Source organism: Cervus canadensis, chromosome 1 (assembly GCF_019320065.1).
Source record: "Cervus canadensis isolate Bull #8, Minnesota chromosome 1, ASM1932006v1, whole genome shotgun sequence".
Classification (NCBI taxonomy): domain Eukaryota; kingdom Metazoa; phylum Chordata; class Mammalia; order Artiodactyla; family Cervidae; genus Cervus; species Cervus canadensis.
In genome coordinates this window covers 9,003,197-9,030,087 of record NC_057386.1, presented here as the reverse complement: position 1 = coordinate 9,030,087, position 26,891 = coordinate 9,003,197, and the positions used below count along the sequence as shown (strand labels likewise).

General features: G+C 55.8%; 1 protein-coding gene and 1 long non-coding RNA gene across 9 annotated transcripts; one reads left to right on the top strand and one right to left on the bottom strand.

The window, feature by feature from the left end:
- Positions 1–884: 884 nt before the first annotated feature.
- On the bottom strand, positions 885–26,044 carry TMC8 (transmembrane channel like 8). Of its 8 annotated transcripts, XR_006268239.1 has the most exons (19): positions 25,617–26,044; positions 24,725–24,994; positions 24,361–24,509; positions 23,824–23,973; positions 23,440–23,525; positions 22,775–22,911; positions 22,352–22,499; positions 21,803–21,973; positions 21,355–21,494; positions 19,267–19,390; positions 18,836–18,933; positions 18,459–18,642; positions 18,134–18,264; positions 17,885–18,043; positions 17,598–17,676; positions 11,840–11,975; positions 3,128–3,390; positions 2,876–2,972; positions 885–1,256 (listed from the first exon to the last, which is right to left on the bottom strand). XR_006268239.1 is itself a non-coding variant. In XM_043462258.1 (17 exons), exons 3-17 carry the CDS (start codon positions 24,874–24,876, stop codon positions 16,723–16,725), a joined length of 2,166 nt encoding a protein of 721 aa, XP_043318193.1. In that variant the 5' UTR covers positions 24,877–24,994; positions 25,617–25,684; positions 25,767–26,042; the 3' UTR covers positions 16,459–16,722. The 8 variants fall into 8 exon arrangements, 7 of the variants coding, with proteins under 7 accessions (XP_043318193.1, XP_043318197.1, XP_043318196.1 ...); XM_043462258.1 differs by lacking the exons at positions 885–1,256; positions 2,876–2,972; positions 3,128–3,390; positions 11,840–11,975 and adding an exon at positions 16,459–16,980 and having other exon boundaries at positions 25,617–25,684; positions 25,767–26,042; XM_043462262.1 differs by lacking the exons at positions 885–1,256; positions 2,876–2,972; positions 3,128–3,390; positions 11,840–11,975 and adding an exon at positions 16,459–16,980 and having other exon boundaries at positions 24,725–24,918; positions 25,617–25,684; positions 25,767–26,042.
- LOC122437415 lies at positions 10,766–13,255 on the top strand. Its single transcript, XR_006268250.1, has 3 exons — positions 10,766–11,216; positions 11,774–11,986; positions 13,152–13,255. It is a non-coding gene; the product is annotated as an uncharacterized LOC122437415 (long non-coding RNA).
- Positions 26,045–26,891: the final 847 nt, after the last annotated feature.

The window sequence follows — 26,891 nt, the reverse complement described above, 5'->3', positions numbered from 1 at the left end:
ACCACCGGGAGATGGGCGCCACTCCAGGGAGCGGGGCCGGGGGGAGGCAGTGGCCCTGAGTGGGCTGGTGCCTCTGAGCCTTCACTTAACACCCCACCCTCTTCCCAGACCTGGATGGAGGGTGACAAGCAGCTGAGGCATGGGCTCACGGAGCCCCCTTCTCCTACAACCTCCCCTCCCCTGCCACCACCCACATCCCATCCTAAAACCCTCAAACTATCACCATATATGTTTGATGAGGAACCCCAGGGCTGCAAGATCCAGGCTGGTGGGCTTTTCCGTCATTCTTTTCTTCTTTTCATTTCTTCAAATGGAGGGTCCTTCCACAGGGAACAAGGCCCAGGGCTCTCTCTCCTGGGGGCTGTCTTCTGGTCCCAGCCTTGATGACAAAGGGGTGAGCCTCCAGGTGAGGCTAGCACACCTCCCAGCCACCCCCTTCCCAAGGCCTCCAGGAATTTTATTGGTGCCAAGTGCATCAGTGCTGTGGGCAGGAGGAGGGGCAGGAGGCTTAGTCACCCCACTAAATAAAGGGGGCACTGAATCACCTGGAAAGTAAGCACTGGCCGCTGGTCTCTACACCCCACGTTATAAAAGGGGAAACAGGCTCAGAGAGCCAACATGGCCCACCCATGAGCCTGGCGTCTGTAAAGCACAGATTTGGGAAGAGGAAACTTGGAGGTAAGACAAGGAGAGTTTCAAGGACAGACTTCTGGAGAAAGCTGAAGACGCTGGCTGGGTATTACCAAATTGGTCGACTAGGTCAGCACTGGGGGTCCTAGCCCGGGCTGAGACCCCCTGATCTCAGTCAGGAAGCTTCTTTTTCTGATTAGGTTTGCACAGACACTAACAAAACCAATGCTGTGACTGGAACAGCACCAGCTTTATTCAATGGCCAAAGACTGAAGTGGGAACCTAGTTTGTAAATCAATTCAAGCCAATTCAGATGGAGACACTAAATATATAGGAGGGTTGGAGTAAAAGGGAGGGTTTGGAAGAGCAAGAGGAACATTTTATCCAAGAACAGGGGTGTGGTTTGGACCTGAAACTGGTGCAGCTCTCCTTTTCAGTCCTTGTGGGGGCTTTTCCAGTTATCGTCATGGTGATTGTCAACCATCCTAGCGCGGGTGGGTATGTCTTCTAGTTAATGTATAGAGTGTATAATAAGCTCTAGATCCATTGGAAGTCTAATCCTCTGCCATCTTGGGTCTTGTTAGTGTTAACTGGTTCTTTTTTTTCTTTGCCGCTTCCTCCTGAAACTTAGATAAGAGTAGTTGGTTTCTGTTCGACGGAGGGGCAGGGGTGTGATTCTAGGGTGACAGGCTCGCTGACACAGGAGTGGGGAGGAGGGACAGCAGTGTCTTAGTAACCACGGGAGGTGACAAGTTCAGGAGGCAGAGCTGACCACTGCCAGACGTCAGGCAGGTGGAGCGCACAGACCTGCAGCCCCCGGGGTTGGGCAGCACAAAGGTCATTTACGTGAGTTTTCTTACAACAGGAGTCCTGGTAAGGAATGCCGAACTAACAAGTCACCGCCGACCCAAAGAATTCAGGAAAGGTCGAAAGGAGAAAGGAGATGATCCATATGTCCTACCAACCTCCCAGCATCCTTCTCGCTGGTGTCCATCTTGGCTGAGTGACCCACATGCCACCAGGAAGGACTCTGAGTCAGAGAGATTAGCCAGCCACAACCCAGAAACAAACCCCATCCCTATAAAACCCGAGACTGTGAGCCCGGCGGCAGAGCAGTCCTCCTGGGTTCCCTCGTCCTGCTGCTCTCTGCCCGGACGCCCCTTCCCAACAAAGTCTCTTGCTTTGTCAGCACGTGTCTCCTTGGACAGTTTATTTCCAAGTGTTAGACAAGAGCCCACCCTCGGGCCTTGGAAGGGGTCCCCCTTCCTGCAACAACTTTACAAGTCAGTGAAGTCATGGCCTTGGAGAGGGGACCCCAGGAAATCCAGCCCCTGTCTCCAGTCACCAGCTGGAAAGATGGACAGGGTTCCCATGGAGGGTAGAAGCCCCTGGCCCACCCTGGTCCTGGGTGGCCTCATCCTCCTCAGATGGTTGGCAACATGGGAGAGTGCCCCCACCAGAGTCAGTAGACCCCACAGGAAGGTGGCTAGAGCAGGATCAGGGTCAGATAAAGCCGCCAATGCGCTTCATGGGCACTTGACACACGCTGGGCCCTTAGTAAGCTTTTGCAAGTCATGCCTAAGCAATATGGCCCTTTCGTTGCCCTGATGGTGTTACCTCTGCCCAACACACCGCGAGGCCAAAGAAACCAAAATGTCGGAGTTTGGAGCAAAGAAAGGTTTATTGCAGGGCCATGCAAGGAGAAGGGAGGAGGGGGGCTCATGCCCCCCACCTCCAGCCCCGACCCCGCCTCAAACCAGGAACTCCTCGAAGAGTTCCAGCAAAACATTATGGGCCAGGGGAAGGAAGAACATCTCAGGAGGGTATGTGATCAGTTCTCTGATTGGTGAGGCTGAGGGAACAGGTTGGTGTCACAGGTTAGCATTATCAATCCTTGGGCACCAGAAGGTGCCAGGGTTACGAGCCCGTGGTCATCAAGTAATTAATTGCTTCCATTTGGTGGTGGGTTTTAGCACCTGAGAAATCCCTATGTCTGAGATGTGGGTTATGTGGGTAACTTATGTGGGTTTCCTATGTCTGTTATGTGGGTACTTCAGAGAGGAGCTACAGCAGAGTAGAGATGGGAGAGGGGTCTGTCCCAGGAAGGCCCCAGAGGGTCCTGCCCGATCATAGCGGCAGCCCTGCCCTGCCAACCCCCACCAGCTCTGCCCAGCCAGGGCCCCAGTGGGTCCCCTCAGGCCACCAGCAGCTCACTCCTCCCCCACATCCAGCACCCGTTTCCTACCTGGTTTGCTTGGTCCAGATCAGCTTCCAAGAAAAGAAGGCTATGATGGAGATGAGGGTACCAACCAGCACGAAGGTGGCCTCCTGGTGCAGCTCTCCTGTGAAGGAGGCGGGGGCAGCTGGGCTGGACCCGTGTTTAGGCCGGGCCAGGGTAGGCATGGCTGCATCAGGGCACCCTTCCCTGCTCTCGGCACCTCCCACTGACCTACCAGAAGTGGCAGGTGCCCTTCTAGAAACCACAGGGCCCTCTTACCTGGGAGTACCAGTGTCAAGGGACTGTGCTGGACATCGATGTCACTTTCAGCCTGGCACCAGAACTAGTCCGACGTCTGCTTTGGTGGGAAGGAGAAGTTGGCAGACTCCCCCTGGGTTCGGAATCTGCAGCATGTGGGTGAGCCCGTCCCTTCTGACCAGTCTGTAGGTGGGCTGCCCGAGGATGCCCGCAGAACACCTCTGCCCTGAGGCCTGGCCTGCTGTCCGGCAGGGTGCAGTCAGCCTGCAGCTGGGGCACCGGCTCTGGCAGGGCGGGGAGGGAGAGGGCAGGAGCACAGGTGAGGTTGGGAGACTTTAACACCCTCTCCCTAGCAAAACGCCTCATTACATAATGCCTAATGAGCCTAGAAGAGCTTCCCAGGTGGCTCAGTGGTAAAGAATCCGCCTGCCAAGCAGGAGATCCAAGCAGGGAGTTTGATCCCTGGGTCAGCAAAATTCCCTGGAGAAGGAAATGGCAATACCAGTTGAAGGAAATTCCACTCCAGTATTCTTGCCGGGAAAATCTCATGGACAGAGGAGCCTGGTGGGCTACAGTCCACGGGATCGCAAAGACACGATTTAGTGACTAAACAACAACAATCAGCCTAGAGGCCCGCCTGATTACTATCTCTTTCAGGCTGCCGTCTGGATTACTCCCTCCACCTTGTATCTGAGCTTCTACCCTACTTGCAGTGTATACCATACAATTTCATATTTGATTTTATTCTCATGTAATATATTCTGGATTGCCAGATTTAGCTACTAAAAATGCAGGACACTCAGTTAATTTTGAATTTCAGGTTAACAATGAGTAAAATTTAGGAGGTCTCTTCAATACGACTTCTGGGAAGTGAGACAGTCCAAAGAGGAAGAAGGAAACCAATGTTTATCAAGAAAATGCTGGTTTGGCAATTCCTCAAAAAAATTAAAGAATTACCTTGAAGTGAAGTGAAAGTCACTCAGTCGTGTCCGACTCTTTGCGACCCCATGGACTGTAGCCTGCCAGGCTTCTCTACCCGTGGGGATTCTCCAGGCAAGAATACTGGAGTGGGTAGCCATTCCCTTCTCCAATTACCATATGTCCCAGCAATTCTACTCCAAGATATATATCAAAACAATTGAAAATAAGGACGCTAACAGATACTTGTACACACATGTTCACAGCAGCGCTGTTCACGACAGCCAAAAGTGGAAACAGACCATATACCCATCAATGGATGATGAATAAACAAAATGTGATCCATCTATAAGATGAAATAGTATTCAGCCATAAAAAGGAATGAAGCAGTGACACCTGCTATTAATACACTATGAATGACTCTTAAAAACATTATACTGAGTGAAGTAAGTAAGACCCAAGAGGCTGCATATTGTATGATTCCATTCATGTGAAATAGCCAAAACTTAAAAAATCCCCAGAGAATTTCCTGCTGGTTTAGTGCTTAGGACTCTGTGCTTCCACTGCAGGGGGCATAGGTTCTAGCCCTGGTCAGGGAACTAAGATCCTGCGTGCCACACAGTGTGGCAAAAAATAACAATAATAATAATTATTATTATTATTATTATAAATAATAAAATAAAAAATCCCCAGAGTCAGAAAGCTAATGAGTGGTTAATAGGGGCCAGGTGAGGGGCAATGAGGAGTGACTGCTTGAGGGGTATGGGGTTTCCTTTTGGGAAATGGAAATGGACTAAACGCTACTGAATTATCACTTTAAAATGGTTAACTTTGTGTTATGTGAATTTCACCTCAATTTTTTAAAGAAAAAAGAAACTGCTGGAGATAAAGTCCACCCGTTGGGTTTAGACTCTTTCTGCTCATAACATTACTACAGAAATTAATTGAAATGAGGACATGAATAGGACACGTGGAGAAATCTGGAACACATGTTGGGAGAGCTGACACCGGATTCAACTTCTAGAGCCAACAGTTTTGTCCGCTGTTGCAGGGTCCAGGTGCTCTGCCAGTCCTGCGAAGCAGTGCCTCCCTGGCCCAAGGCAGGAGACCAGAAAGTTACTATCTGCTGGCTGAACAAAGCAGTTGCTCTCGGGTTGCACGCTGAAGTGTGGCATCTGCTCCTTGCATCTGCGACACAGTGGTGAAACGTGAGTCGTGTCGTCCTGGTGTTCCCTGAGGACACCCTGAAGCTGGGGATTTCCTCCCAGGATGGGGACAAATGAGGTACAAGGTGGACCAGGCACCTGACGAGCCGGCCCAGCATTCAGGCCTGATCCTTGGCAGTGGCCTGGAGATGTCGAGGACCTGTCCACCTTCTGAGATCAGAGATCAGAGGTTTCTTCATCCAGACAGACCTACTCTGGTACCTTCATGGTAAACATCTCCATCATACACATCTTTGCCGCAGGCACTTCCACTAAACATTTTCATTTCATAACTAATTGGCCATAAGGCAATTCTGCCATAAAAGATAAAGTAACTGGTTGACAACCGGGTTTCATTTCTCTATTGATACAAGACTCCCGTGTTTATATTACATAAATCTTAGCCCATGTGACTATACAGTGACAAGTATAAATGTGATGGTCTTAAAGTAATGGGTGATAACAGTTATGTAATATTGACTTGATAGAAAATGCAGTGATAAAACTGAAAGTTTGAAATGAGAGGATAAAGCCAGATGGCATATTATACTAGAAAATGATAACATATCAGTTTGCAAATCCTTTGGTGATTTGAAAGCACAGAATTAAACCCCCATTTCCTGTAGAACTTTGGAACGTCTATCCACAGACATGTGACAATGTGCCAAGAGTACACAACAGTAAAAGTTCTCCCCGGCACAGGACAAGCTGTGTTATGAACATCCTAGTGTTTGGAAACTGATACCTCTGTTAATGAGTGAAAAAATTTTAGTAAACAAGAAAAAGTGTGATGCTGAATGAGATCAATCAATGGATAGTGTGGAGGGGGGAGGATACAATATTATGAATGAAAGACTTGGAAGACAAGTGCTTAGATACAACACCCAAAATAAAATCACTTATTTATGCTGCATGGCTATGAATCTACACACATTAAAAAAAATTTTTTTGCTGAGCCACATGGCATGTGGGATCTCAGTTCCCTAACCAGGGATCGAATCCTTGCCCCCTACATTAGAAGTGCAGAGTCTTAACCACTGGACCACCAGGGAAGTTCCTACATATATTTTAAATATATTAAAATATTTTCTATTTCATAACAAAGTCTTTATTTTTTCAGTTCATTTTTCATGGTTCATTGTGTCCTTTTAAATGTCCCTCTTTTATTTACTTTTTATATTCATATGGCAAAATTGCCTTCTGGCCAACTAGTTAATTAGGTATGTGGTGATGATGCCTAAGACAAAGATGTTTACTGCGAAAATAACTGGATACCACCACACCTACTCTGGGGACACGGGCTGTGGGGATGGTGGCCAGCCTCCTGCCACCAGAAGGTCAACATTTGATTCAAAGGGGCAGTCAGAAGGCAGGAGGCAGGTGGATATGATCCAGACCACAAGAGATGCTATGGTGCAGGGATCCTAAACTCAGAGAGGAGGGACGGAACTAGAGAAACAGGCCACTTTAGGAAAGGCAAGGACTTCAGAAACACAGGAAGAGCAGATGCTGACAGCACCCAGAGAACTCTCCTCCCTGGATCCAGGACCAAAACCCACTCTGCAGCCCCTCGCAGCAGGCATTCATCCATCCACACAGCCTCTCTGCTTGCAAGTAACTTTTCTGTTTTGTAGGTAGATCCTGAATTTGATTTTGATGTAGCAAGCATCTTGGGACTTCCCGGGTGGTCCAGTTGCTAAGACTCTGGGCTCCCAATGGAGGGGGCCTGGGTTCGATCCCTGGTCAGGGAACTAGATCCCACATGCTGTAAGACCCAATGCACGGCCTCCCTGCTGGCTCAGACAGTAAAAGAATCCGCCTGCAATGCGGGAGACCTGTGTTCAATCCCTGGGTCTGGGAAGATCCTCTGGAGGAGGGCATGGCAACCCACTCCAGTAATCTTGCCTGAATAGTCCCCATGGACAGATGAGCCTGGCGGACTACAGTCCATGGGGTCGCAAAGAGTCGGACATGACTGAGCACAAAATCCAAGCATCTCTAAGATCCTCCTTCTGGCCTGGGCTTGCCCATAGTGAATTCTCTGAGAGTGATCAGGATTAAACAAAGATGCCTTCTGAGTGGGGGCTTGGGAGAGAGGGCTGAATGATGCATAGGGGGTGCCTACCAGATTTTTCAAGGAGAGTGTGGAGGGAGGGGGTGCTTGTGCGGGGGGTAGAGATGGGTGTATGAAATCCAAATATCATATACTTCATACATCATCTTTGTCGTGCCAGGAACGTTGGCTCTGGAAGTGCTGTGATCAGAAAACTACTCACTGAGCATAAAATTGGAAGAAACTAGAATATGATGTTCTTCAGAGACATTTTCTAGGGATCCTAAAGTTTCTGACCATTAAGCATATTTCTTTCTCCACCAGTGGTTCTCAATCTGGGGTGATCCTACCTCCAAGGACATTTTTGTGTCTGAGGACAGTTTTGGTTGTCACCAATGAGGGGTAGGGTGCTCCTGGCATCGAGTTGGGGAGAGGCCAGGGAAGTTACTAAACACACTACATTGCACAGGGCTACTGCTGCTAAGTCGCTTCAGTCTTGTCCGGCTCTGTGCGACCCCGTAGACGGCAGCCCACCAGGCTCCCCCATCCCTGGGATTCTCCAGGCAAGAACACTGGAGTGGGTTGCCATTTCCTTCTCCAATGCATGAAAGTGAAAAATGAAAGTGAAGTCGCTCAGTCGTGTCCGACTCTTCGCAACCCCATGGACTGCAGCCTATCAGGCTCCTCCGTCCATGGGATTTTCCAGGCAAGAGTACTGGAGTGGGGTGCCATTGCCTTCTCCAATGCACAGGGCAGCCCCTATTTAAAAACTACCCGGCCCCAATGGCAATAGTGTCAATGCTGGGAAATGTCTAGACCACCAGCAGCAGGCTTGCTGAATCAGGATTCTTCCCTTGCCCAGGGTTGCTCAGTCATCACAAATTTTTTCCCATCTGAGCCTCTTTCTAAACTTCATGAGAACCCTCGATTTTTTTCCATGCTTTTTTTCAAACACTCTTTTGTGCAAAGAAAAAGTTAAGTAAAGCACTATCTAGAGTTTAATCTACTCTCTGGGGCACCAGTTTACAGACTGCTACCAACAATTTCATCAATGTGACTCGGGTCAAACTGCCAACGGCTCTCTGCCCAAAGATGCTCTTGGGGCCAGAATCTTCCTCCCTGGGGAAATGTGGGACCAGACTTAAGGGTGATAATATTTTTCGCCCCCTTCATTGTGAGGAAATGCCCTTGACTTGACAAAAGTGGAAAGAAAAAGCTGGCCCAGCTTCATTTCCATTCCAGTGGCCATTAATAGAAGCCTGATTTACATAAGTTCAGAGACAGGAGCCACTTTCTATTTTCATTTCCTACAGGGCAGAGCATTCACTTTTTATTCTGATAAGGCTTGCGTTGTTCTTCCCTTTTGATTATTTAGTGTATGCATCGAGCCCACCCCCACAGATAACGAGTGATCTATCATTTAATTAAAAATTCATCAACTGTGTCTGATGTGTCTGTGTCTCTGTCCATCTGAATTTGTCAGATGTCTGAACATCTGAATTTGATCACTCAGACACACTCAGAATTTGATCAGTGACAAGGATACCCTCAGGACTGGGACCGGAAGTTGAGCCTGGCCAGGGTGGGGCTGATCGAGTGGCTTTGCAGAGCCTCCCACGGTTGCTAAAGAAAGAAGGACACTCTCAGGGCTGTGCCTAGGCCAAGGCAGTGGGGCTACTGCCCAGCTAGGCTCAGAGGCCTTGGAGATCACCCCTGCTTGTTTCTGTGATCACCCAGATGCTTGGAGATTGAAGTCTCAACCCTGGAGACCCAATTCAATAGATCTGAGCTGGGGCCCAGGGATCTGATTTTGAATAGGCAGGTACCTGCTGAAGGTTGAACTCAGTCCTCCAAAAAAGATGCATTTAAGCCTTACTTGGAATGGGACCTTATTGGAAGTGGGGTCCTTAGAAATGGACTCCAGTTTAGGGTGGGCCCTTACAAGAGAAGGGAAGCCCCTGGTGGCTCAGGCGGTAAAGAGCCACCTGCAATGCAGGAGACCTGGGTTCGATCCCTGGGTGGGGAAGATCCCCTGGAGAAGGGAATGGCAACCCACTCCAGTATTCTTGCCTGGAGAATTCCATGGACTGAGGAGCCTGGCGGGCTACAATCCATGCAGTTGCAAAGAGTCAGGCATGCCTGAGCAGCTAACACACACACACACAAGAGAAGAGACAAAGACACATACACACAGGTCTTGTAAAGACAGAGACAGAATTTGGAGTGATGCTGTCGCAAGCCAGGGAAGGCCAAGGACTACCACAGCCCCGACGAGCAAGGCTTCAGACTTCTGCCTCCAGAACCAGGAGAGAATCATTTTCTGCACGGTGCTTCCTTAGAGCAGCCCCCTTCCAAGTGATGCTTGTGAATGGTCTAGAGCCTCACCCTGAGGATTTTGAAGTGGGTTTTAGGAGTGGAGAGGGGAGGGACAGCCTTGAACTTCCTGTCTTCAGATACTGTACCCTGTCCCTCTGAGTTACAACGACCTAGAAATGCCCACCGTCCCTTGAAGACTCTTGCACCTGGCTCCTGCTACACTCCATACTGCACTTGCCATGATTCCTGGGGAATTCAAATAGACAGAGAATCTTCCCAAAATCGTGGCTCTTCCATTCCTTAACATCCAATGTTTCAGGCCCAACCTCTTGCTCCTACTGATAGTAATCAGTAGTTGTAAGGCTGCCCTTGACTTCGCCAATCTTCCTGTTGCTCAGACCGAAAACCCGGAAGTCATCTTCCAGAGCTCCCGCTTTCCCACCTGCTCCCTCCATCAGCAACGGCGGTTGGCCTGACCACCAGAATACATCTTGACAACTTGGTCAGGCCTCCTGGCTACCACCCAGTCTCTCCTCTGGATCCTGGGACCAGTCTAATGACTCCCTAGGATTCTACCCTTGGTCCCCATCCCATCTCTTCTCAACGCAGCAGCCGAAACGACCCTCTGAAGAGCAAATCAGGTCGAGCCTCCTGCTGCACATCCTCCCAATGCTCTGCCCACAACGCCATGCCCCTGCTGAACACAACCCCTGCACTGCCTCCCCGCCCCTCCTCCTGCTTTCTGGGCTCTGGCCATGCAGGCCCTTGTCTGGACACATACTGCTCCACCACCTCCTTTGCGTCCTGTGTGTCCCAGTCTCCGAGGTGACTTCCTAGTAGATGGTACCCTCCCTCCCCACCCCCACCACACCCTCCCTTCCCCTCTTTCCTGCTTGCTGTTCTCCGGGACCCACAACATTCTAGTGCGCTGCAGAATGTGCTTTCGTGGGGAGGGAGCTGCACCTCCAGAGGTGTGTGGGATCTTAGTTCCCTGACCAGGGATCCAACCTGTGCCCCCTGCAGTGGAAGCGTGGAGTCTTAACCACTGGACTGCCAGGGAAGTCCCAAATGTGCTTATTTTTATTATCATCTGCCCCCTGGCCCCACTAGAATGTAAGCTACTTGAGGGCAAGGATCTCTGTTTCTTTTTTTTTTTTTTTTAAGGGATCTCTGTTTTGTTTCCCCACCTTGTATATCCATCCTGGGCCCTCGAGTAGCACCTGGCACCAAAAGGTGCTCAACCTGTAGCTGTTGAATGATTGAATGAATGATCTGTCAGTCGGTCCCTTAGGAGTTCAGTTAGCAGGGCTTGTGGCCTAGAGTCTGAGCAGAAGTCAGGGGCTGGAGGGGGGTGGACTGGGTCTACCCAGGTACTTCCCGGAGGCCCAGAGGCCTGGGCTGAGAGTTGTTCTCTTTTTATCGGAAACACCATGATGTGTTTGTTTTTAAAGCAAATGAGGAAATGACAGTTCAGCCTCTGCTGCACTCAAGTGAGACCCACCCTTCAGTGGAATCGAGGCGGCTGAGGCCACAGCCCTGAGAAGGGAGAAGGTACGGTCCCGTCGACACCAGAGGAGGGGCAGCCCCTGCCCCCGCTTGGAGACGTGGAGAGGAGCAGGTGACTGATCCCCTTGACCTTAAGGGTCACAGGGACAGAAGGGGGCATGGGAGAGGGCAGGAGAAGGGAGGGGGAGCAGAAAGGTGGAGGGGGAAAGCGGACGGGCGGGGGTGGTACCAGGAGCATCTTCTCTCCCTGGCTCTGTACCACCGGGCGGCTTTGTGGGGAGTGGGGTGGTGGGGGCGCTGACACCCTCCTGCTGCCTCTGAGAGTCGGGCAGCTTCCCCTTGGCTGGACCTCAGGGCGGGGGTGTGGTGGGGGGAGCCCAGACTTCCTCATTCTCTCACTGCCCTCCTCCTGGGCCGAGGCGCCCAGTGGAACGCCCCTGGCCTGCCCTGGGGTCACCCCCACCCAGGACTCCCTCTACAGATCAGTCACTGGGGCAGAGTGATTGGATATGCCCCCGGGGGACATGCCCTCTGCCCCCCTCCACTGGTAATGCCCCCCCAGCCCAAGGGGAAGCCAAGCACTTCCTGGGTCCATATCACTGTGCCCACCATGCTCTGCTGTCCCTGCCCACCCCCTCCTGCTGAGCCGTCTCTTCTCCGACCCTCCAGGGCCCTGCAGGGCTGGAGGCTGGGGTTCCAGAACTGTCCAGCTGTCTGGCAGCAGACGCCACTCACCAGCAACAACCTCTCACCCTGCCAGCCAAGGTCTCTACCACCGGCGGGGGCCTGACGCCAGGGTCCCCAGCTGGGGGTACTCCTCCCCGCAGTGTGCTGGCCGACTCTCCTCTCTCCTGTGAGGAGCTGCTGGTGGCTGTAAGAGAGGTGAGCGTGGTCAGGAGGACCCAGGAAGTAGAGACGGCCAGAGCCCACCCAGAGAGCCTCGTCCTGAGCCCAGAGGGAGGACCAGGACCTCACAAGCATCTTCGCTCACAGAAGCTCTTTGAAGCCCAGAACATTTTGTCTCATGAGCCCATTTTGCAGATGAGTATAAACAGTGAGCCCAGAATGGCAAAGCAGTAATGCATGCAATAGGGGCTTCCCCACTGACTCAGTCAGTAAAGACTCCGCCTGCAATGAAGGAAACCTGGGTTTGATCCCTGGATCAGGAAGATCCCCTGAAGAAGGAAATGGCTACCCACTCCAGTATTCTTGCCTGGAGAATCCCATGGACAGAGGAGCCTGGCAGGCTGCGGTCCATGGGGTTGCAAGAGTCAGACACAACTTAGTGACTAAACCAATATGCATGCAATAAGGGGCTGGTCTGCGACTCAAGCCCAAATCCTCCCCTCTCTGTCTTGTGCTTCCGGGGTCTGGGCCTTTGGGCCCCATATCTTCTGTGCTCCCTAGACCCCTGGACCTTGAGCCTGCCACCTCAAGGCCTTGGCAGCAGCCCCTTCCCACGATGTCCCTGAGCAGCTCACCTAGGGCAGCCAAAGAGAGCAGCAGTAGGAGCCTCAGGCCTCTGACAAACTGCCCTCCACCCAGCAAGCAAGAGTTGCCTTGATCGAAGCCCTCTACCCAGAGCCCCTGGGTGCTCCCTGGGTGGGTGCATGCCTGCAGCGGGGAGATAACCTGGAGACCACAGCACCCTGGGGCTGGGCCCAGAACATCAATGCTTCCCACACCCCCAGGGGATTAGGAGGGGCTCAGAACCAATCCAGGGCTCACGGTTGCCACCACTGCTGAGCAGCAGGACCCTGGGGAAGAAGATGCCCACATCCTAACCCTGGAGTGCGTTCTGGTAGCTGGCCAGGGGCATGGCACTTGCTAGCCTGCTGATTTGGGGATGAGGGGACTATCCCAGAGCAGCGAGGGGGCCGGATATAATCATGCTGTGTGCTTCGTGTGCTCAGTCGTGCCTGCCAGGCTGCTCTGTCCGTGGGATTCTCCAGGCAACAGTACTGGAGTGGGTTGCCATTTCCTTCTCCAGGGGATCTTCCCAACCCAGGGATTGAACCTGCGTCTCCTGTGGCTCTTGCGTTGGCAGGCAGATTCTTGAGCCACCTGGGAAGCCTGATGGAATCATGAGGGTCCTTTTGAAGGACTGGACCCGTCAAGGCTGGGGCCTCAGGGCAGAGAGACGAGAGGGAACAGGTGAGGTGGGGGCCAGCACCCAGCCAATCCTGCAGTGGCACCAGCATCCCCAGGGAGGACGGGCACCTCCCCAACAAGGCCTTTTTTGTAATGAATGAAGTGACTTTACTGAAACACTCCCTGTTATACACTGATGTAGTTGCATGCATTTTTCTTCTGCTCTCACGGAATGTGGCTCTTTGATCCGTACACAGATGCCTTCCTCGAGGACAGGGTCCCAACCCCAGCGAACCATTCGCTTTCCTTGCAGGCTTTTCTCTCACCCAGAACCTCACAGGTCTATGACATGCGCACCCCCAGCACAGACCCAGAAGGGACACCTGACCTAAGAAAGGCCAGCTACCCTTGTCTGGGCTCCTGGGCCCCTGGGCGTGGCTTGAGAGCAGCTGCTGGGTCCCTGAGGTCTGGGTGTGTCAGGAAGCTGGTCTGGCGGGATGACCCAGCCCACCTGCCAGCAGCAGGAAGGATGTGGGTGGGGTGGGGGGTTGGGGGTTGGGAACTAGAACCTGGACAGTGTCCTGGAGCTCCCCTGGGGACTAGCTTTATCAGTCACCTTGGTGGTCCCTTGTCCCCAGTGGGCAGGAATCGCCACCCAGAATCCTGAGTTGTACCCCTGGGGACACACCCTGGGGACCCATCTACCTCTCTGCATTTGGGGAGCAAGAGCTAATATTCTCTTAGTTTCCCAGTGAAATTCCCTCCCAGAAAGTCTGTTCTAATTCTGATGAGATGGGTGGGGGAAGGAGTTGAGGATTCCAGACAGAAGGGTCTCCTTCGCTGCGGGCAGGCTGTTGCCTAAAGGTTCAGAAGCTGGAGGTTTTTCCTCTACGTTGTGCTCAAGGCATCGGATTCGCGCTGAGGCCTCTCATGAAAAGCTTCCCTCTTTCATCGGTGTATTTGAGGAGCCAGGGCAGAGAGCAGCGGGTAGCCTCAAAGGACACTTCCCTCAGGCCTTGGTGGAACCAGGGCCATCCTTCTTGCCCCGCCCCGGGTACCCCTCTCCAGCCATCACCTGTGTGCCCCTCAGGTGGGGGCCGAGGCTGTTCTGCATCTCTTCGCCACAGGCTGCAGGTGTCACAGCACTGAACAGGTGCCCCAGGTGAGCCCAGGTCGCCTAGATGGAGCGGAGTTGGGGTGTCCTCAGAGCTCTCCTGTCATCCATGGGACTGACAGTTTGTGATTTCTGCCCACTGAGGGCGTCTCCCCTATAAAAGACGGCCTTACCAGCATCTCTTGTTTGCCTTGAGTCCCGTTCCTTGGAGGGTCCCCTGAGTGGGAGTCTGTGCTGGGCTGCCTTGGCTGGTGTGGCTGGGAGCCCTTTCAAGGCTGGGCAGGGAGAGTGTGGGGCCCCCCCAAGGTGGAGGTGCTGGGGTTTCCACCTTCCTGCATCTGTACTGGGCTCTTGCCAGTACAGATCTTGTCTTGCCTGGAGACACCCTGGCTTCACCTACTGCAGTAACCCCACGGCCTCTCCCTGCCCACGTGTGTCTTGTTTGCTACTGGCAAAGAGGCTCAAAGTCGTTACCTGCCCCCCCCCCCGCCCCCCGCCCCCTGACCCGACTCTCCAAGCCCAGCCTTGGGCATGCTGGTTACACTCTGATGGTCCTCATGGGCCCCACAGCCCAGTGTAGAGATCTCAGATTCCCAGTCTGTGCAACCAAGCCCTGTCTGGGCCATCTCCATACCTTGGCTCAGCCTGCTCCTCTGCCTCATCTCCCGTCTGAGTCCTCTCTCCTCCAAGGCCCCTGATTCCACAAAACCCTCCTGCTGGCTCCCCGCTGAGCCCCAGGTTGCCTTGCAGGGTGGGCATGGTCACAGGGCCACTTCCTGTCTCTCCCATTTCCTTTAGGCCAATGACCATGTTGTAATAGGACCTCAACTGCTCTTCCAGGAAGGGCAGGACACCCATCAGGATGCTATACAAGCAACCACACGGAGAAGAGTGGCATCATCCCCAGGTTTTGGCTAAGCAAACTGAGGCTCAGAGTTTGAGTTCCTCCAAGTCCCAAAGCTCATCCCCCTCACATCCGGTGATGCACTTGGCTGGTTCTCTGAAGGCACATGTAGGTGATGAGAAGGACTGTGAGGTTTCCAGGCAACCTTGATGTTCTCCCACTTAGTGCCCATCAGCATCACCTCCCCACCCCCCAGGACTCCGTAAACCACAGGACTGGGCTCCGCTCCATTCGAGAAGGTGGGGCCGGGCCTGGGAATAGGCTTTTCTAACAAGTTCCCAGGTGCTGTTGGTGCTGCTCGGTGGGGACCACACGCTGACCCTAAGCTGCTAGTTAATGATGTGCGTCACTTTCTTTGCGGCCAGGCTGGCCGCCCTCCCCAAACTGAGCACACGGCTCGCTGTGTCTCCTGCAGTCTCATCACCAGCCCCAGAACAGGGCCCGGCACTTGTTGACAGATGGATGGGTCATGTGACGCTGGGTGAGAGAGAGGGACAGCGACAGAAGGAGCTGTAACAGCCAAGCCTCCAGTGACCACATGAAGCCTCTGGACTGAGGGCGCCAGGCCAGAGCCGCCCGGACGCCATGTCCAGGCTGAGAATCCAGCCAGGCACCGGGCCCCTGCTGCTGGAAGTAGAGGCTGGTTTGGTCAAGCACGTTCTGTGGTTTCTCCTGACCCTCCCTCCTGAGGGCTCTTTAGGCCAGCAGTTCTCATCCCCTGGCTGCTGTTGAGAGTCACCTGGACACTTGAGAAAGTCCCGATGCTGGGCTGCTGGCTGCACCTGGATCAATCGCATCAGAATTGCTGGCATACAGCCAGCATCCGATAGGCTTCTCAGATGTTCTCTGAGCCTGGGAACCACGGATTGAGAACCTCTGCAACCTCGGCACCGGAGGCTTGGGAATCTTGGACACGGCCCTGCAGGGGGCTAGGCAGGGGGCTCCTCTGCCTCCCTGGGGCCCACACTCTGCGTCTCAGGGTGCAGATCAGCTCTGAGTTCTGCCCCTTGCGGACTCATAATGTCTGTGGGTCTTAATGGCCTCACACGTGAAGGAGGAATTACAGGAGGCTGTGGGGGTGCCTGCAGTTAGAGCCTGGCAAGCCCCATCTGCAGATTTGCTTTCACTGAGGCCAGGCCTTTCCCTGACAGACCAAGGTCTCCGAACTTTTACAAGGGTACTCTGCACAGTAAACAACTCCTGAGCACCCCCAATGAATGCGTATTTATAAAGCACATTCATGGGTCGCTATGCTAATATATTATGTATATTATAAAACTTTAACAAAACAAGAAAACTTTAAAGAACAGAGATAAAAATATAAATACAAGTTCCCATATTTTCTTCCTGCTGCCCCTGGGTGTATGCGCCCCACCTTGCGGTACCTTGCTGGAGGGTCCACTGAGAGGGAATCAGGGATCAGGAGCGTGGGGCGAGGGGGCAGGAGGTGGGGGGCTGCACGTCGGCGCCAGGCAAAGTTCTCAGCGGTGGTGGTGGAGGGAGTCGGTGCTACAGCTCCGAACCGCTGGGGAAGCGGAATCTATGGGCGGGGACCGAAACACCGCGCAACCCGGCGGGATCTTCAAGGGAGGGTCCTGGCCTGCGGGGCCTGGGTCCCGGGGAGCCCGGGCACGGAAATCCGGGGCAGAAGGATCTCGGGCGCGATCCTCGGGACACAGGGGACTCAGGCCCCAGAGACTCGCCGGAGCCCGGCTCTGACAGCAGCCGCGACAGGTCATCCACCAGGTGCCACTTCTCCTGGACTTGCTGAGGCGGAGGCAGGGGGCGAGCAGGCCGGTTAGGAGCAGCACCTCCTTTCACCCGCAGGCGGGCGGGGGAAGATGCAGCCGAGCTCGCTGTAGCCGCTCTGAGGCCCCGCCCCAACCGGAGCTCGCCCCGCTTCCCCGCCCCGCTGCGGCCTCGCCCCACTAATCTCCCGCCCTAGACTCCGCCCCGTCCAGGTCCCGCCCCTGCCCGCCCACGTACGGTAGAGACCACGCCCTCAAGACCACGCCCCTCAAATAACACCCCTTCTCAAGACCACGCCCGCCAGACACTGTCCTATCTTAAAGCCACGCCCACCAGATCCGGCCCCGGCCTGAGACCACGCCCCCACCATAGTCCCGCCTTCCCGACCTCAGGCCAAACCTACACTCCTATTAAACCGGGTCTCCAAAAACAAAAACAAAAACAAAAACAAAAACCAAAACCGGGTCTCCAGGCCTAAAGCCACATTCCTGTCTCCTGGCTCCTCCTGGCATGAGGCCAAACCTTAGGCCCCGGTTCCCTCCCTCCATCTTCCCCGCTTTTATCGGCGGCCCGCGGCCCCAAAAGGGGCTCGCCAGCAGTCCCTGTGGCCCCTCCCCAGTCCTGCGGACACTTACCCACACCAACTGCTTCCGCAGTCTCCGGATGGCTCTGGCACTGGCCTGGGACTGGGAGACGCACACGGTCAGGGCAAGGCTTTGGAGAGAAGGGGAGGCAAAGTCAGTCAGCCCCCGACTTCCTCCTTCCCTGCCTCAGTCTCTTAGAAAACACCCCCCGGGGCTCCTCTCTCTTCCAGGATCCCAGACACGGCTTTCTCTCTCATCTCCTTCCTCCCGCGGGGTCGCTCAGCCCCTCCCCTCCCAGGTGCCCGTTCCCTCGACCCCCCCGCTGCCCTGAAAGGCACCTGAGCAGGATGAGGAGCGGGAAGCTGAAAGCGTGGGAGCCCAGGTAGTGGAGGATGCGCTGGCTGGAGAGTGGGAGCCAGAGGGCCACCAGCTCAGGGACCACCTGCCAGGGGGCCGAGTAGTTGGCGAAGAGGCCACAGTTCCAGGAGGAGCGGATGCTGGGAGAGAGACGGTCAGAGGAGGGCCAGGATCAGTGCCCGGGCGAGGAGCCGCCGGCCCGGCCCCCTCGGGCCGTCTGCTCCGCTCACCTGCTGACCACATAGCCCAGGGGTGTGGCGGCCAGGAGCAGGCCCAGAAGGAGCACCAGTTGGAAGAAGAAGATGGAGCTGGAGGCGCGGAATCGCCGAGGGGACGCCCTGGAGTTCCTCAGCAGGGTGTACTGGGGGGAGGGGAACAAGGACACAGCAGGGTGTCGTCAGCGCAGTGTGCAGACCGGAAGTGACCGGTCAGCGCAGTCTGCAGACCGGAAGTGACTGGCTGGGCAGCCGCAGGACGTGAAGGCTGCCCAGCCGGTGGCACTGAAGGCGCCCACGCAGGTGCACCCCTGCACCCTCCCGGCCCCCGGGCCCTCACCTTCTTGATGTAGAAGGTGAGGAAGATGAAGACGCTGTTGAGTAGGGGCAGCAGGGGGCAGTAGAAGAGGCCCATCCAGGTGACCGTCTGCCCCTCCACGATGTCCAGCACGTTCTTGGGCACCAGGAACTCCTCTCGGTCCAGCCAAACCCAGAACCGGCCTGAGAACCGCTCCACCAACATCCTGGGGGAGGGAGGGAACAGGTCCCCACCACCCCAGGAGTGTGTGGACCTCAGTGCTCTGGGCCCTGGACTGTTACACACACGCAGTCACACGGGACACACGAGTGTAGAACTGCTCACAGCCTTGGCCGTGGCCACTGGCCAGCCCCCCAGACAGGCCCACACTGCCCCCGTGGTGTCCCCACGTGGCTCACCTCCTAGGCAGGCTGACAAGGAAGGCGAAGGCCACCGTGAGAAGAAAGTTGAAGATGCTGAGTTTGTATAGCTCCTCCCCCACGGAGTTCTCCCAGCACTGGTCAGAGGGTGCATACGTCACTACCCTTGGTCCCCAACCACCCCTCACCCACCCGATGGGGGGACCCCAAAGTATAGGAGCCGCGCCTGGAGTCTGATATGATTGGCTAAGTTAAAATCCAGGCCTGGAGAATAAGACGAGCAACCAGTCGGAGCTGCCTCCTCTGCACAGGGCAGTGTGATGCGAATTGCACTCACTGGAGGTGACTGCCGAGTGCACCGCTCTGCCCACAGCCTCTCACAGAGGTGAGACCAGAGAGGGGCAAGGAGATCAGAGAGGTGGGGCTCTGCAGAGGACAAAGGGAGAGGCCCGGATGGAGCCACCAGCCACCTGGTAGTCACAGGCGTTGTAGCCGTAGGACTCACAGCTGGTCTTGTTTCTTCCAATGCACAGCACAGTCTGGCCCAGTGAGAAGGAGAACATTCCCAGGCTGGCCAGCTTGAGCACCACGCACCTGGGGATTGGGGTGGGGGCGGAGACTGTGTCAGGGGAGGAGCCCAGGTACAGGGCACAGCCACCCAGGACACAGGTGTGGCTGACATCTGCACAACCTCAAGTTTTTTCCTGGGACCGGCCCCCTCTAAACCCAGGGCCCAGCTTCCTTCCAACCTGCTCCATCCGTGGCAATGTTTCCCAAAGTGTGTTCTGCAGACAACTCCCAGGAGAATGGTTCCGTTTAGATCAGCATGGGAAAGAGTGCATGGTCTCAGCCATCCTTCCCACAACACCCAGTTTGGAGAGTCACAGGAGGCACATACGGGCCTTTACATCATTAATGCAGGTGAGATCATTCTTCTAAGGCCTATTCCCAGGTGGCTTAGTGGGAAAATAATCTGCCTGCAATGCAGGAGACACGGGTTCAATCCCTGGGTCGGGAAGATCCCCTGGAGAAGTAAATGGAAAGCCACTCCAGTATTCTTGCCCGGAGAATCCTACAAACAGAGGAGACTCGCAGGCTATAGTCCATGAGGTTGCAAAGAGTTGGACGCGACTAAGAATACTACTTACACTGTCCATATACCACAAACATGTGCGTGCATGCTCCTGAATAATATATAACTGGACCACACAGGTAAGGTGGCCCAACCCCAAACCACCACTGCATGTTACATACAAGTGTGGACTTTCTTTTTTTACTTTTTGTCTGCACTCTGTGACTGAACCTGCTTTGGAAGCAGGGAGTCTTAACCACTGGACCACCGGGGAAGTCTCACAAAGTGTAGACTTTGAATGCTGATGCATGGCAAGAGGCTGGTGGAAACAGTGGTTCTTCTGTTGAGGAAGGCAAGGGTGGGTAGGGGCTTATTTTTATCTTTCATCCTTTGAGCATTTTGAATTGAACGTGCTATGTGTAGTCAAAGCTGTAGTTTTTTCCATAGTCATGTATGAATGTGAGAGTTGGACTATAAAGAAAGCTGAGCACCAAAGAATTGATGCTTTTCAACTGTGGTATTGGAGAAGACTCTTGAGAGTCCCTTGGACTGCAAGGAGATCTAACCAGTCCATCCTAAAGGAAATCAGTCCTGAATATTCATTGGAAGGACTGATGCTGAAGCTCCAATACTTTGGCCACCTGATGCGAAGAACTGACTCATTTGAAAAGACCCTGATGCTGGGAAAGGCAGGAGGAGAAGGGGATGACAGAGGATGAGATGGTTGGATGGCATCACTGACTCAATGGACATGAGTTTGAATAAGCTCTGGAAGTTGGTGATGGACAGGGAAGCCTGGCGTGCTGCCGTCCATGGGGTCGCAAAGAGGTGGACACGACTGAGCGACTGAACTGAACTGAACTGATTACCCATGCATACGTTTTATTACCTGTTCCAATAATAAAGTTTCAAACCAAACACATCTACCTTGGAGGGACTCGGAATGGGCTGTGGACAGCTTCTGTGCCAGGGAAGGCCGAGGAAAAGCAGGCCCTGCCGATGAGGGGTGGGTAGCAGAGAACCTGAGCTGGAGTTGGGGGACTAGGGGGCCTGTGGCTGGGTCCAAGGCAGGACCCGAGTCCTGAGAGGGGAGACAGAGCAGGGCTTGGGGGTGGAGGGGGGCTTGAGTGTGAACCTCCACTCAGCAGGTATGGGGAGATTCCCTTGACTGAGACACTTGACCCTTTCAAACCTCAGTTTCCTCATCTATCCAGTGGTGACGAGGATGGTCTTAACTTCACAGGTCACATGAGGGTTATCAAGGTGAGGGTTATAAACCCTCAGGGCACATGGGAGGGAGCTGTGTTCCTAGGGGGGTGACTGTGGTACCCTGTGTCCCTGAAAAAACAGTCACTGGCTTGCTTTGGATGGTGGGGATTGAAGAACCTTAGTTGGGGGCCCCCAAGACTGTGTGTGAGGGCGGCTGCCTGCCTTCCCTTGCTTGGGGCCCCAGTGCCAGGCGATAATCAAGACAGGTGGCACTCACCAGATAAGGGTGAGGTTGACCTCAGTGTTGGGAGGGTAGTTCTCCAGCTGGACCAGGAAAACGAACAGCAGGGGACCCAGAAAGTTGACCAGGGCGATGACCCCAGGGGGCAGGTACTGGAGCAGCAGAAACAAGGACTCCTGTGGGGAGAAGCAGGTAAGGGGGTGCCGTGGGCTGGAGGGCCCCCAGCAGCTCGCCCATCCCCTACGACCCCTTCAAGTGTTGCTGTGAGGCAGGGCAGGCATCCGGGAGCCCCCGGACTATTCCCAGTGACAGCATGGCAGTGGGGGAGCAGCCACAGGCAGAGCCGGTCTGACTCGGTCCTGACCTTGGGCAAATGGCTTTAATCTCTCGGAGTCTGAGTTTCTCCTTCTGCAAAGTGGGACCGACCCATCCCCTCCCCCAGAACTGGCCGGGATGAAATAAATGCATGTCAGTTGCCTGGCACCTCCTTGTTGTCCTGCGAGTACTTGGTGGCCCAGAAGATGGCGCTGATGGCTCCAACCACCAGGAGCCCGATGAGGACGTTGACCCGAAGGTAGGTAAGCAGGTGGCAGGCCCTCTGAGCTCGGGTCTGCTGCTGCAGCAGCAGTAAGTGACGCCCCTCCTCCAGCTCCATCTGTTGGGGGGCAGGGCAGGGGCGGGTTAGGGCTGACCCAGGTGGAAGGGGGGGGGGCCAGCAAACAGCCCCAGGTTGGTGTGTGTGGGGAGACAGGCTGCAAGCCCTAGGCAAAGTTGGGGTGACGACGGGGTGGGGACAGGCTGGTTTCATCCAGAGCCCTCCACCCCAGCACCATACAGGTGAATGCTCCCACCCCAACATGGCCCAGCACCCCACCCCAAGCTGGAGCACCTCCCCCAAGCTGTAGAATCTTGTGTGCACACACTCTCACACTCCCACACGCAAGCCACACACTCATACCCACAGTCCCACGTGCTCTCACACTCATTCACACTTACACTCACATCTCACATTCATGCACGTCCTCACGCACACCTTGAATTCATTGCTGATCTCATGCCTCTTGATGGTGGCGGCCTCCTGCCCCCGGATGCAGAAGTCCCAGGACGAGAAGACCTTGGCACTGAGAGGCGACCGGTAGTCCTGGCCCAGGAACATCTTCTGTGGCAGCCCCTTCACCATCCTGGAGGGGGCAGTGGCGGGCAGGGCTCAGCCTGGGCCCGGCCCTGATCTGGGGTGGGAAGCCCCGGGCAGCCCCAGGGGCAGGCTTGGACCTTGGCCTGACTGGGGAGTGGGGTGGGGATACAGGGGTGGTGGCTCTGCCCCTGAGGTCTGCAGCTGGCAATGCAGAGTTCTGGGCCTGAAGTCCGTCTGCGGGGACTCCCCACCAGCTTGGGGGTACCACACTGAGGAGGAATGATCAGGGGAGACCGCCTGGAAAAGGGGCTCTGCTCTCACCGCCGCAGAATCCCACAGAAGCAGAGGATCAGGCAGGCCAGTGGGCTCAGGAGGTAGGCCAGGCGGATGCTGTATGTTGAGCTGCTCTCGGGCCCCGCCCGGTATGCTCCGTAAAAGAGATACGTGTTGTTGAAGGCCTGCAGATGTCAGACAACGATAACGGAGCCAGGCTGTGTGCTGAGTGTTTTCTTGCTATTAACACATTAACCCTCACAATAACTCCATCGGGCAGAGAATAAGAGTATCCTCATTTCACAGAGGCCCAGAGGGGTTAGGCAACTTGCCCAAGGACACACAGCTTGGAAGAAAAAGCCAGAACTGGAACATGGCAGCCCACACAGGAACCACTTGGTGGCTTCCAGGGATGAGGGTAGGGTGGTGCCTATCCCAGAAGCCTGGACACTTTTCGCTTCTTGTCCTTTGTACTCCCACCCCACGTGGGCTCTGAGGGCTATGGGCACATGCATGGGCCTGGAGGTGCACAGTGGCCTCAGCCTCTCTCGTGACTCCGCTGCTGACCCAGACAGCCTGTCTATGAAGGGCTGTCCCTCTATAAGCCAACATGCCCTTGGAGGGATGGTGGTCATCTTAGACTGGGGTCTCCTGAGGCCATATCCCCAGGTCCTCCGGCCTCCCTGCTCCTTGGCCAGGACAGATTCACTCACCCTGCCGGTAAAAACATTCCAGAGTAGATTGTTAAACTTGGAAACACCGGTCTGGGGTAGGTGGCCACTACCAGGACACTGGAGAGCTGTCAAGAAGAGAGAGGGGTCCCATAGGGGAGGGTCCCCAAGGCATAGGGGAGGCTCTGCCCCTCCTACTCCATAGCCCCCAATCCCAGAAGGCCTGAGCAGGGTCCTGAGGGCATGTCAAGAGGCTGTCATGCAAACGGTAAGGTCAGGGAGAGTCTCAGGGCTGGACCCAAGCAGGTTGATGCCCAGGGCTGGGACACAGAGGGTTGGGGCTGTCCCAGCACATGAATGCTGGACCAGCCCCCAGGGTTCAGGTGGGCTCAGGGGAACTGTTCTCTCCATGGGCCGGGCACTCACTGAAGTTCAGAGCTGGTCCTGGGTCAGGGGGCCGGAGCCAGACCAGGGGCAGCAGGACGAAGCTGCTGGTCAGAAGCAGGGTCAGCAGGTTAAGTAGCAGCAGGAAGCGAAGGAAGGTGAAATAGGACTGGATTCCAGTGCCAAAGAGGCCTGCGAGGGGACAGCAGGGGAGTCAGGAGGGGCCTAGCCGTGAGCCCGACTGGTCATCCTAGGGCTGCGGGGTTAGGGCTGACCAACCCAGCAGGGGTGTGAGTGACTAGCCTCCCCAGGATCTCAGTTCGATGGCCAGTTCCGGAGGCTTGCCTAGCAGTACCTCTAACAGCCACGAGGGCGCGCCATCGTCCATCAACGTTTTGGGGGGCTGGCTCTTGGGGCAGAGGCGGGTGTGTGACCTCAAAGCCACGTGATTGGGGGGTGACTGGTGGGGGGAAACGGTGCAACGGCAAAGGGGGGTGATGCTCTCTTCTGGTTTCTAAACCAGACGCTGAGACTCCAGAGAGGGGAGGAGGGAGGTGGGGATTGGGGTTCAGGTCATACCGCCGATCTCGTAGAGAGCCCCCTCCCAGAGCCCACAGCCCCGGGTCAGCCGCCGAACCGCCTCCCCCAGTCGCCGGCCCGCAGTCTGCCGCCTGCGACGCCATTGCTGCCAGCAGGAGGTCTTCACCCCCTCGGGCTCCCGCAGCTGCCTAGGATGGGGTGGTGATGGGGAGGGGGGTGCCCTGAGTCAGCCAGCATGCCCACCTGGCCAGGCAGAGCAGCACCCTGGGCCAAAGAGTTTCCAGGGCTGCTGCTTCCACCCCGCCCCCGTCGAACAGGTGCATTCCCCCACCCCACCCCCAGCCCCACTCCCACCCCCACTGCTCGGCCTCCGCCGTGTTCCGCAGGGTTCGCCGGCACCCACCGGATAAAACGCTTGTCCACCATGGCGTAGGGCAGCACCCGCACCGGCTGCTGGGAGAGGCACAGCCGCGCCATCTCCTGCTCCCATAGCTCCTCGCCCCCTGGCTCGGCTTCTGGCTCCCTGGGAGCCTGCACCGACCACTGCCTCTGCATCTCTGCGGTGGGGTGGAAGTTGGGGCAGCAATGCGCCACTTCCTGGGAGAGATGTGGGGTGGTTGTTGAGGGAGCCTCACAGTCTTGGCCCTGGCATGGTCAATGCTGAAGAGAAATCCTGTTGGAGGGGATCTGGCTCAGTGTCCAGCAACATCTCAAAGCAACATATGGCCTCAGTGTTCCCATCTGTCAAATGGGGAGAAACCAGTCCAAAGGGCTTGGAAAGATGGGACGTCACAAAGGAAGCCAAGGCCAGATGTGGCCACCGGTAAGTACGGTGGGGCCACAAGGCCAGCTCTGCCCTACTCCAACCTGCTCCCAGGGGCCACAGGCCTTCACCAGCACCTTTTGGCAAGAGACAAGTCCATGTGCTGATTCTCCCACTGGGACCGAAATAGTTCCGGCCCCGAACCCCAACAGTTCCTAGGATTCAGCATTTGCAGCAGCACCTCGAATCTGGAACTGCTGGGACCTCCTCTGTCTTCTACCTGGTGGTCCAGCTTGTGGTCCAGCTCCCGGGGCTGGGTCCGCCAGGGTTCCCCAAGGAACCCAGATGGGGGGGGGCGTGGCTACAGCACCAGCGGTGGGAAAGGGAGGAAGGAAGGGGCCCCTCTGCGCTCAGCTGCGGTTCTCACCCCTCCCCCGGCCAACCACCAGCAGCTTCTGGGCCTCAATTCTCTCTCCCATTCCTCTGACGATCCGCCTCCTCACCCCCCTCCCCCAGCTCTGCACTCACTTACCTGGGGCCCAGAGACCAAGTCTCGGGAGGAGACCGTCCTCCGACCGGCTCCCGCCACGCCGGGCAGGGCTGCGAGAGAGTCGAGGGGAGGGGGTCACATGACAGGAACCGCAGCTCCCCACCCTCTGGTCGCCGCCTCTCCCCTCCGTACTCTTTTCTCCCCGACCTCCGGCAGTTTCTCCTCTCTGCACCGAGGCCCGCACTTCCTGCGGGGGCGCGGGGCGCAGGCGGGCAGGTGAGAGGCGCCGCGGCTGGGCGCTGCGCTGGGGTCCGGCCCTGCCCCTCCCCACTGGGCACCCGGGCTGGCGACACGGCGTCTGGGTCCAGGGTCTGACCCCGCAGGGCTGCGGGCCGCGGGCTGCGAGCCCCGCCCCTTATCCGCCGGGAGCCCCTGCGGGCTGCGCTGGGCTCGCAAGGCGGGAGAGTACAAAAACTTAGTGGGTGGGTCCCATCACTTGGAGCTGCCCGCCCTGGCGGTATTTCTCAACATCCCGCCACCGGTCATTGGCACTTGAACCGAGTCGGCCCGGCGCCTGGCCTATAGGAAGCGCTCAGGAGTCGGCTCCACTCACGTCCCGCCCCAGCGACTTATTTCAGAGCCCTCTTGGCCGCTTTCTGTCTGCTGGGACGCCGTGGGAGGCCCCGCGATCCTGCCCTTGCTTTTTCTCCCTCTTCACCTCCTTCAGGGCCCTGTCATCTCTAATGAGCTCCAGTGGTTTTTCTGCCTCCCTGCCCGGTCCCCTTCCTGGTTTTCCAGACCCCTCCTCTATGCCCCAGGCTGCGTGCTGGTGCTGGGCACACAGTGAGCACAGAGAGGGGCCCTAGAGAGGGGAACGGACTGGCAAATGTACATGTCAATAGAAAGTGCCACATGCTCCAACAGGGTTCAATCCCAGAAGGCTCCATGGAGGAGGTGACTTTCAAGTTGGGCCTGGGATCCTGCAAATACAGCAAGCTGGAGCTTGCGTGGGGGCGGGGGGCGGAGGCGGGAGTAGCGTTGGCTGGGAGAGGCAGGGACTGGGCAGAGCTGATTCTCCATGCTGAGGTGCTTGTGCCAAGACCCAGCCTGAGGTAATGACTCTGTGTGGACATCCTGGCTTGGCCCACCTGTCCTCCCCTCCAGGAGGGCCTTCTCCTTCCTTTCTGCCTTCCAGCTCGCTTTCACTGCCCACCTTCCCAGGCTTCTCCCAGCCAGGAATGGCTCCCACCACTGTCCAGAGCCCACCCTTTTCTCAAACCCAGGGGACTCTCCACTGGCCCCCCTCCCGGACTCTCT